Source organism: Corylus avellana, chromosome 1 (genome assembly GCF_965113065.1).
Source record: "Corylus avellana chromosome 1, dhCorAvel1.hap1.2, whole genome shotgun sequence".
NCBI classification, from domain to species: domain Eukaryota; kingdom Viridiplantae; phylum Streptophyta; class Magnoliopsida; order Fagales; family Betulaceae; genus Corylus; species Corylus avellana.
In genome coordinates this window covers 17,954,203-17,965,621 of record NC_142490.1, presented here as the reverse complement: position 1 = coordinate 17,965,621, position 11,419 = coordinate 17,954,203, and the positions used below count along the sequence as shown (strand labels likewise).

At 33.3% G+C, this 11,419-nt stretch overlaps 1 protein-coding gene and 1 non-coding gene across 2 annotated transcripts; one reads left to right on the top strand and one right to left on the bottom strand.

Annotated features, from left to right (window-relative positions):
* Positions 1-933: 933 nt before the first annotated feature.
* Positions 934-1,040, top strand: LOC132164850 (small nucleolar RNA R71). Its single transcript, XR_009438449.2, has one exon. It is a non-coding gene; the product is annotated as a small nucleolar RNA R71 (small nucleolar RNA).
* A 6,019-nt stretch (positions 1,041-7,059) lies between these two features.
* LOC132169312 (uncharacterized) lies at positions 7,060-11,189 on the bottom strand. The gene is made up of 6 exons (XM_088512167.1): positions 11,121-11,189; positions 10,319-10,560; positions 8,919-9,380; positions 8,657-8,809; positions 7,787-8,226; positions 7,060-7,674 (listed from the first exon to the last, which is right to left on the bottom strand). The coding sequence occupies exons 2-6, from the start codon at positions 10,545-10,547 to the stop codon at positions 7,060-7,062; spliced, it is 1,899 nt and encodes a 632-aa protein (XP_088368293.1). The 5' UTR covers positions 10,548-10,560; positions 11,121-11,189.
* Positions 11,190-11,419: the final 230 nt, after the last annotated feature.

Genomic DNA, 11,419 nt, shown 5'->3' with positions numbered 1-11,419 from the left:
AAATTGCCCTTTTGGGTTAGGTACAGGTTGACTTGGGAACTTTCCTCTATCTCTTTCCCCCACTTGATTGGCTAGCTGGCCAATTTGCCCTTCCATTTTGGCAATAGCTTGAGTGGTGAAACCTTTTAGCTCTTGTATATCTTGGGAGGTGGAACCTTTTAGCTCTTGTATAGCTTGGGAGGTGGACCCTTTTAGCTTTTGTATAGCTTGGAAATTGCTCATGGTATTATTCTTCATATCTTGCTTTATCTCTTGTATGTTATTATCAATTGATTGCATGAATGCTTTTATCATGTCTTTCAGTGATGACTGTGATGCAGGCTGAGGCACTTGAGTGGTAGACTGATAAACATGCGATTGAGCTTGGTGAGATGGCCTGAACTGATTCTGAGCTTGAGTGGAGGTATCTCTCTGGTTCAATGGTTGATTCTGCTTCCAAGAGAAATTGGGGTGACTCCACCACCCTGGATTGTAAGTTTCAGAAAACGGTCCAGTTGTGGATTTTCTGTACTTGAAGGCATTGACTTGCTCAGTTGGGTACTTTGTTGACAGAGTTAGGCAGTTTTGAGTGAAGTGTGTTTGACTATCACATAACCCGCATGCATCAACTTGGTAAGTATCTGCTGCATTTACTGGTTTGTTTAAGACCATAGTGTCAAACTGACACCTGAGAACCTTCAATTCCTCCCTTAATTCAGCATTGTTCCTCACCTCATAGATGCCTCCTGTCTTGGGAGTGGGTTGTTGTCTGTCCCAACTATCTTGACTATTTTGAAAATCCCATTGTTGTGCTCGTTTAGCCATTTCATCCAAAGTTTTATAGGCTTCCTCCCCAGTAAGACTTAAGAATTCTTAACATTCATAGTCTCAAGCGAGTTTCGCTCACTTGGTGTTAGTCCCCTGTAGAAAATTTGAACAAGTACCTCATTCTCAAACCCATGGGGTGGACATTTTATAGTAAGCTCTTTAAACTTCTCCCAGCTATCAGTGAATCTTTCCCCTAATTTCTGTTTGAAATTGATGACCTGTAGACGGAGGTTATTCATTTTGGAAATTGGGAAGAACTTGTTGTAAAATTTGCTTTACAGCATATCCCAAGAAGTGATAGATCCAGGTCTGAGTAGCCAGGATTTTGCCCTATCATGTAGGGACAGAGGGAATAACCGAAGATGCACCGCTTCTACTGGGGCATTCTGCATATTAACAATATCGCAAATTTTCAAAAAAATCCTCACATGAAGATATGGATCCTCATTCTCTAATCCTCTAAATGTAGGAAGGTGACTTATCGTTCTCGGCTTCAGGTCGAAGCGAGTAGCTGGCAACACTACACACGACGGTGTGTTGGTAATATTGGGTACGAACAGCTCCCTAGGGGATCTAGGTTGATTTTGTTCTCCCATCTTAACAGACTTTTCCGAATCAGACTCGGAACTTTGAGAAATGGTGAGTGAGTTTGGTGGCTGTCTTAGATTCTCTCTTGCCGTTCTTTCAATTTCGGGATCAAAAGTGTATAACTCCAGATTTAAAGATCTACGACCGAACATGCAAATAGGAACTAACAACCTAACAACTTAACAAACTTAGCAAACTAAAAACTGAAATGACTTGAACTAAATTAAATTATATTAAACTAACTAAACACAATTGCAAGCAGAAATTAATTTAAACAAAAACTAAAAACTCATGAATAAGGACAAAAATATTTTGGCTAAAATCTACTGAATTGTTGCGATTGTTGCCTTTGCTGTGAGTGCGCTCGATCGTAGCAGGCCTGCAATTGATCGCACTAACAGAGACATGCGGAAAGTGGTTGCGACAGAACTATAACACAAACAAAACAAAAAATTATCTTTTTTTTATTATTATTTTTTTTATTAGTAACAAGAGTAAAACAAAACAAATTGCAGAAAAATAAAATCCTAATTATAACTAGTAGAAGAATAAAACTAATTTAAACATAAATTGTTTTAAAAAATTGAAAAATTCCCCGACAACAGCGCCAAAAACTTGTTTTTCAAATTTATTTAACTCGCAAGTGTATGAATCGATTGTAGTTAATTGATTGCAAGTGCGAGGTCGAACCCACAGAGAATTGTATTTTTGAAAGAGCAATTTAAATCTAAACTAATTAAACCCTAATCTACTTCCAAATGTTTGAGAGAAATTTTTGTTTGAATGAAAAAGTAAAAACATAAACAATTTAAAGTGATTGAAAACTTATGACAAAGCACTAAGGTTTCGAAATCCGCACGCATAAATTCATAACAACATAATTTCATGATCTATAATATTCCCCAAAGTTCTCACATATAAATCTTAAGTTTGTTTCACTATTGCTTTAAAGAATTAATCAAAAGATCCCATGTATCCATTCATAACCCAAATTACAAAAGAAATCCAATATTCTATCAAATCATTAACTGTATCCGTAAATCACAAGAAAATATCCAATCTTTATCAAAACATCAATTGTATCCAGAAATAAATCACATGGGAAATCCAATTTTTAACAACGAAAACCAAGCAATCAATTGTATTGAATAATCTTAAATCATCAAATTTATCCTTGAATCACAAAAGATATCCAAGAATTATTCAATCCAATTGATTAGAAGTAAAACAATAGAGCAATTAAACCATTAAATTGGAAAATATTACATACATGAAACAAAATTGCTAATCATAAGTGAGGCTTCGTCTTCAACCTTAGTTGAAGGTTTAGCCTCTCATGTTATTGGAAGACAAAACAAAATTGATTGAATTCATAATCTAAAATCGAGTACTTACAAATAAGAATCACAAAGTAGAGATCCAAAAGCTAAGAAAACCTTAAACTCTCTTCTTTCTCCTCTGCAATCTTGAAATTCGTAGCCTCCCTAAACTAATTTCATAATTCCCTATTTATAGACCTAAAACTTAGGGTTTTACAAGTTGAAATCGGATAAGATTCGTCCAAGTTTGTATCCTTTTATTGCGGGACAATTTTTGCATAGTAACCTTCTGAATTAGAAAAATTTTATTTCACAATGAATTGTATTATTTTAAGTTAGCTTTCCAATGCCACTTGAATCACTTCAATCTAATATTTAAGCGGAAAGTTATGGTAAAAATACTGAGACATGTACAAAATCTGAATTTGAATCCAATCCGAAATCTTATCCAATCTGAAATTTAATTGAATCTGATCTTTAATCCAATTTAACATTTTTCTTGGATTTGGTTAAACTTAGCCACATCATCTAGGTCTTCTCAAAGTACGCTTTCTTCCAAACTTTGCATTTTTCCCTTTAAAGCTGTAGTTTTTCTTCAACTACCTACAAACAACTAAAAACACAAAGCTAACACAAAACATTAAATAATGACACAACTAAAGGATTAATTAATGTAAATAAAGGGGTCCAAATATGCAATAGTTGGCACTTACCAATGGCTTACACACATACCACACAAGTATAGGTTGAATGAAACATTTTTCTTTGCTTGGGTTAAGCAATATGAGTTTCTTGCCATTTCTAGTCTCATGTATATTTTGCATATTTGGAGCATGTTTGAGATATTCATTGTGCAATACATGGGTCATTGATGTGCATATCATGTGTATTTATTTGACTTTTGAGGGGGAGATACATGTTTTGCTTTTCCAGTTTCTTGTTGATAATTGAATCATACATTAATGGAGAGTTTTGCTGATGTTTCTTTATGATCTTGCATTCTACGTCATTTTTTTTATTTATTTTTTTATCATGAGTTTAATTTATGTATTCTTATTCCACATATGCCTTGATGTATTTTGTGAAGTGTTTCAGGAAACATAAAGACCTTTTGTCATTCTGTGACAAAAATGGGGAGTAAATATGGGGAGATGATGGGCTTGGCTCGACATTTTGGTTTTGTCACCGAATTGCCAAAGGGGGAGTTTGTTAGTTCTTGTGTTGGCTTAATTCAGTTCTAAAATGCAGATGCTACTATTTATGAGCTCAAACATTGATATAGAATGCTCAGAATCCAATCTCCACTGTTCATAATGTAGATTCATGTGTCATGAACGTCCCTACAAAATTTTAGCTCAATCGGACCACAAACACCCATCGATCGGTGCTATTGATCAAGATTGGACAACATTTTCAGAATGTTGTTTCACCCATTGCATGCCTGTCCGGACAGGCCTTCCCCATGTCTGGACAACAGCTTCAGAAACTCTGTTTCTGCTCCATAAGGCCCTGTCCAAACAGCCCATTAACTTGTCCGGACACCTTGTAAGTTTTAGGTTGAAAAACGTGATTTTAAGTGTGTCATGTTGAGGGTTTGATGTACTGCTATATATACATCATTATAGAAGAGAGGCACGAATTTTCGCCCCTAGAGAGTTCGTCGGAGGTTGTGCTAAGAGAGATCATATGTGGTGAGCGTTAAATTGAATCTCTTAAAGTTTTAGTTATTCATTTGATAAATCTAAGGTTGAGAAGTCTATCGGAAGGGTCCGGTAAAGGAGAATCACGTTGAAGAAGATTGTGAGTAAGGAGACGAGTTGTAGGCTTGTTGATCTTACAGAGCCAAGGTCTTGCAAAAGACTGTAAGTGTTCCTACTGTCTTTAATCTTAGGATAATCTTTTGATAGTGATTTCCTACGTTTGGTTGCCCCGGAGAGGTTTTACTTTTAGATCAGTTTCTAAAAGGTTTCCTCTTCGTAACCAAAATATATGGGTCTATCTCTTTATTGTTTTATATATTTTGGGTGATTGAATTGTTTATTGCTTCATAATATTAATTCCGCATAAATTGTGATAAACAAGTTTTTGGAGTCGGTATAGCGTTTTTCATTAATAATTGTAAAATTGTTGATAGTCCTTTAGAAACGAATGTCAAGCTTCAAGCCACAAATGATGAGTTACTTTGAGATGCCACTCTCTATGTTGATGAAATTCAAGTGATCTAGTTGTTGATGTCAAAGTTCCGCTTTCAACTGGTTCTCAATACGAGGTTCATCTTTCCTAGGAAAATGCTTTTGGACCAAGGTTTTTAGGATCGAATCTGAAAGCAATTTGTTCTAGTATGATTACTGATCCTGCAATGATGATAAGTGAGAACAAACCCGACTTGAGTTTTTTTTCTTTGAAGGAGCCTTGGATTGAACTAACACTTTTGTCCTTATCCAAACACGCTACATCAACTTTGACTTCTTCCATCTTAGGTTTAACAAACACATATGGTCTTAATTAGAAGAAGTTGCAAGAAGAAGATGCAGAACCTGATCTATCAAAAGAATATTTATGATCATGCAACATTTTATCAAGCTTATCACTATATAAATTTTCATATGATTTTGGATTTTTTTTTTTTTCAATTCATTCTCCTGCGATTTTACTTTAGCAATCAACATATATGTTACACACATCATGTGAATCATCCAATTTCTCAAGCAATTTATCTTTTTCAAGATCAGTCTCATTGAGTTTCTTCAAAGTCTTTTTGTTCAACTTTTTTTGTTTGATGAATTCCTCAAAAAGATTATTATAAGCAACTTGAAGGTTATTCCAAATAAGTTATATGCTATATGCTCAATTAAATAAATCAACAACTAACAAATTTATTCGATATAAACTAAAATGTCTTACATTAACCATTAACCATGGATTTGAAGGCACTATGGCTCACGTCATATGATTTCTACTATGGTTATGTAAAAGCGAAAAGTAGGTGGATGGGTCACATGTAATAATGCATACATGCATGAATTCCATCTGTAAGGTTGGTAATTATATGGAGGGCAATAAGATAAGGGAGAGGGGTTAAAGCTAGCCGATAAGAAAAGGTAAACAATAAGTGAAATATTTTAATTAAAATGGAAGTAAACAGTGAGAATCATGGTTCGAACTCACGATAATGCTATTTTATATTACCACTTATTATAAAACTTAAATTATTAATTACAAGATGTTACTTAATACTTTACCAAGGAAGAAAGGAACAGGATCCTCTCCATTTCAAAATCTCTCTATTTCCTCCATTTAGTGCATTTTGAAGGGTATTGCATTTAATGCATTACCATTATTAAAACTTTTGGACAACATTACCCTTCAAAATGCACTAAATAAAAGAAATGGAGAAATTTTAAAATGGAGAGGATCCTATTCCAGAAAAAAGAAGTTACTATGTATGTGAAAGTCACCTTGCCGAGAATCCAAACGGGATGATGGAGAGAATCCCTAGAATTTATCCGTACAGAAGACTTGGACCACGCGCGTCAAAAAGATTTTTGAAATTAAATTAAAATTTAAGTTTTGAAAAAAAGCGTGAGAATTAGAAAATGACTAGTTAAGTTATAAGCTAAAAGAATTTTCATAAGTCTAAATATTCCAATAACACCAGTAAGCATCAGCACTAAAGAAAGCATTGTTTAATAATGTACTCAAAATAATAATATAATTACTTCCCCAAAATTTAACATTTTAAATGATTTTAAGATGGTTAAAATGGTTAAATAGGCCAAAACTTCCAGCAACTTCAGAGTTGGTATATACATTAATTAGGTGTACAACAATTTCACTAACATTAATTAATGGTTAATAAAAATATATAATTTTCAAAAAGAACCAATATTAATTTGATAAAGAAAATTGTTTTAGGATGGCTAAATCTGTTGCAATTAAGTAACATTTTATGATTCTTTTTAATTTGTTGTTTAATGTTAATTTAATGTGATCCACCCAACTCTCACCATAAGCCAGATGTTAATAGTTGTTTGAATTTAATGAATTCCTCTTTAACCTTTTTTCCTTTTTCTTTTTCTTTTTTTTTTTCCTTTTTTTTTCATTATTATATTTATATTTTTTTCTATTCTTTTCTAAGACTGATTTGTAATTTTTTTTTTAATTATATTAAAATGAAAAACACGTGCTATATATAGGCTAGTATGTGCACAGTAAGTCCTGATGGAATAGTTAAGACAAACATCAAACCAAAGTCTTTTCGTGAACCTCTGACAACTTTCCTTCATATTTGTTTGCCTTGCATTTCATACTTTATGTAGAACAATTCCCCAATCAACATCTTCCGCTAGAAAAGTCTATATTTATATGGTCGAAAAAGACATCTAGACTTGTATGTTGAGAGGAATGTATCAACCCAAAGTTGACTATGTAGCAGAACAAATGAAATAATTGGGATACAACCCGAAGTGATTACAACAACAGAAGCCCATGCCCTTGTGTTTGTATACACCAAAAAGAAAGTTGCGCTGAACGCTAGCATCATGCCCGCCATGGAGATGAAGAGTGTGGCAAGTCCAAACATCAACTTTGAAGGTAATGACTGTAAGAAATCATCTTCCGTGTAACGTGACGTGAGAATTGACAAGAAAATTAATATTGAAGTAGAAGAGGAACACATTGCTATTGCATCTGATATGAAGAAAACCATAAACCAGTTACTTCTAAAAAAAATAGGAGTCTCTGTTTCTTGATTGCTGACAGCTACTACAATGAAGGCTGCAACAAAAATCATAGTGGTAATCAATGTTGCCACAAGTATGCAATACTTTGCTGTATCCTTCATCCACTTTTCACCATCTTTCTGCAAATCTTTATGCTCCTTTCTAAATATCTCCTTAGGTGTGTGGCCTTTCAAATTCTTCCTGTTCACATATGACCGTGGCACAATCTTTTCTATCTCCTATAGTTGACCAGGTATAAATTGACAGGCAACATTTGAACCATTATATATGCAACCATAATAATAAATAAAAATGCTTCAAAAAAAAAAAATTAATAATATTATAACTCACCTTAAACCACAACAACTCCCGCTGCATTTGAAGGGCTGATCCTGATACAATATTAAGTCGATCTAAAGGAGCCAATTTTCCAGCTAAATGCAACATGTTCTCATTGACTTCTAAAGTAGCATAGGATGCAAGGCTATTCATGCCTACACCTATCTCATAAATTAGATTGAACACATTCTCTTGCCTGTATAAAATAGCTATGTGAAAAATACTCATTTTGTTTTCGTCTTGTTTCCAGATAAGGCAAGGATAAGAGCGTGAAATTATAATTAGAAATCCAACATTTCCAACTTTTGCAGCTTCAAAAATTAAAGCCATATCATTGTCAACCAATTTTGATAAGATCAGGTTGTTTGGAATTCCATTCTTTTTCAAAAGTTTGTCAACTAAGTGATGTGCAGATGTCTTCATCGAAGCTTTGTTGCAGATCCCTTTGAACCCTATGGTTAAGAAAAGAATCTATTCAGAAATCAGAAATGGTTTGGAAATAAAGAAATATTAAATCCATAATAAGAAATTATATTGAAAGCTTTATAAAAAAAAAAAAAAAAATGGTACAAAGATAAAAAGCATTAGATGCGGCTACTTTGTGTCCTAATTATTGACTTCGTAAGACAAGTTTTGTCTTCGCAAAACCCAAGCACTTTAAATCTCTTCTATCTTTTGAATTTAAGTAGTAAAAAGAAATGTTAGCTTTTGCCAAAAAAAAAAAGAAAAACACTACTCCCTAGTTTCTTGTGTGTGTACAAGTATTGCAATAGATTGACGAGACATATATAAAAAATAAAAAATAACTTATAATCTCATTGAATTTTCAATAGTTTAGAAGTAGATATCATCTAAAGAAGTTTGGGTTGGCTGCAAACTAACATGAGTAATTTAAGAGACTTTTCCAAAATGATAGCTCAATTTCGCTGCCAATTGAGAAAGGTTTCCTGGCCAACATTTCCAATGCTTCCCACCAGCATTCAGTGCCAACATTTGCTATGTTTGGATCCCTTTTCAAAATTTCCAATGCTATATCTGTAGATTAATTCGATGAATATTGCAATAAAAGTGATAACTTCTTCCAATTTGTGTAAGTACTGCCTCAAATTCATCAAACAAAGTTATAGTAAGATGTAGGGCTTACCATACAAATCATTGTAAATAGTATGATGAAAGAGCTCAATGCGTTTTTCATGAGTCAACTGTTCAAGAGGAGTACTACTCTGATAGAATAGATACGAGACCATGTTTGTATGTCCTACATAAGCTGCAACAATGAGTGGTGTGTCATCATTGACATCAAGGATCGATAGCGGCTTATTGCTGATTTTTAGCAGCTTCTCCGCTATTATGACGTTTCCTACTTGAGCAGCAGTGTGAAGGGCAGTAAATCCATAATTGGTTTTCAATTCCAAGTCCTCCCGTCTCATCAATTTCAACAAATTCATTATAAAAGTGGTGTGTTGTGCAGACACCGCAATGTGAAGTGATGTTGCTTTGTTTATTGTTATGGAAGCTCGAACACAGTCTTTGTCTTTGTCATAGCAAGCCTTAGCAGTCAGCCAATCACCTTTTAAGGCCGCTTGAAGGAGGGGACGGTAGTCATCTAATGTTAAGATAAATCAGAATATGGAGAAGGTGCTAGCTAGACCATTATTATTAACAGTCTCATCAAATTTTACTCACTAAAATAATCAAAAGTACACTTTTATGTAGTTTCATCATTTTAACAATCCACTTTCACTATTTCATTTAAATATTCTTTTTCAAATATTTGTTTATTATTTCTCTAACTTTTATGTTTTTGAATCTATGTATTTTTTTAAGATTTGCATTTAAAGGGAGAGAGAAAACTGATTTTAATAGCATTGTTTATTCAATTGGAGATAGTGAATACTGTTCACTCACTATTTTTTTTTTCATCAAACTAGTGAGACTGCAGGGAAGGATTTTAAGGCATTTTCACCAAATTGCTAATTATTTCAACCAAAAAATGGGTCTGGTGATCCACAGTGCAGTTTTTGAAAGGGGGAATGGAATGAATAGTCAAAATAGTCAACAAAATAGTAGCCTTCTCAAATTTTACTCAACAAAATAGTCAAAAGTGCAATTTATTATTTTTATTTTTTTTATTTTAACTATCTACTTACTTTTTTAAAGTACTCTCAGCAACCTCACTATTTTAACTATCAACTTTCACTATTCTATTTAAAAAAAAAAAAAAAAATCAAAAATGTTTTTATTCTTTTTCTAACATTTTTCAAAGAATAGGGAGGGAGAGAGAAAAATTATATTATTTTTTATTTGTTTGGTGAGTAAATAGTACTCACTATCACTTCACCAAACCAAATTCACTATTTCATGAGGCTATTGGGGAGTGTCTTTTATGATATGTAGTGATTTGACGCATCAAAATAGCTAAAAAAGTATATTGATGGGACTGTTAAGAATGCTCTAACATTGTATAAATCGAAGATAAACTCGGTCAACTATTGCATATGTGAGAGCATATGAACAGAGGTCTAGAGAGAGAGAGGCACTTACCCACATTAGTTTCATAATATTCAAAATCTTCACTCGCGCTTGGCTCCTCTACATTTATCTGTGTGAAGTCTTCTTGAGATATGTCAGAACTTGGCTTCTCCAATTTACCCGTCATAGTTTGTCCAGAAGAGGTCCTTTCAGTCCTTGCAATTCTCTCATTTGCCTTTTGTCCTCCATTGTGAGGCATGGTTATATCCTCTTCTTCCTTGTTGATGACACATTCTGTCATATTTTTTTTTTAGCTGATAGAAAATTGACATATCAACATTTTTAGATAAGTTATGTATTGATTTAGAGAGAGAGAAGAATGATTCAAGAGTAGATGCTTTTTTCTTTCTCATTTCAAGTTTTCTTCCTTGAACTTACACAACCCATACTGATAGATAGAGACGCCTATATCTAGTTGCAGTTTTGGGACATAACTACAAATTTAACTTTAGAGCTAGGGCGAGAGTGGAATGATTTTTTTTTTTTTTTTTAAAGTTTATTTTTTATCCTGATTTGCGATCCAATTTTAGCATGCAGGACAATCACATTGCATTAAGCTATCCTCACAACAAAGTGATTGATCCTTTTCTTCATTTTTCTTCTGCTTTTTCATAAACTTTTCTTCTACCAGATTTGCTAAATAAATAGTAAACAAGAATTAACCACCATGACAAAAGTAGCAAGATTTTGATTTGCGGATTCGGAAAGAAGAAAAAAAGGCATATTACTTGCTAGTGTTTAAAAATGAAACAATGTACTGATACAAAGGGGAAAGAGAAAACAATTATTATGAAGATTTATTACAGGTACGTACTTGACAATATTACTTGCCGTTACGGATTGAGCTTGAGCTTCAAATCCTCTTGAGCAGTCCGAAGAAACGGAAGTCTTTTGATACTCAACCAGTCAACCTTGCTGAGAGTTTTGGCCGAAAAGTGGGTAGAATTATAAGATACCATTCATCATTATATAAAGATAAAAGCAAATGGATAAACTACTGTTTATTATATTATTGTAGGGTCAATTTGGTTTAAAAACAAATGCTATTAAAAAAATAGTAATTTTTAACCAAGTCCTCCCATTTGTAAAAATAAATAAAATTAATGGTTTTGA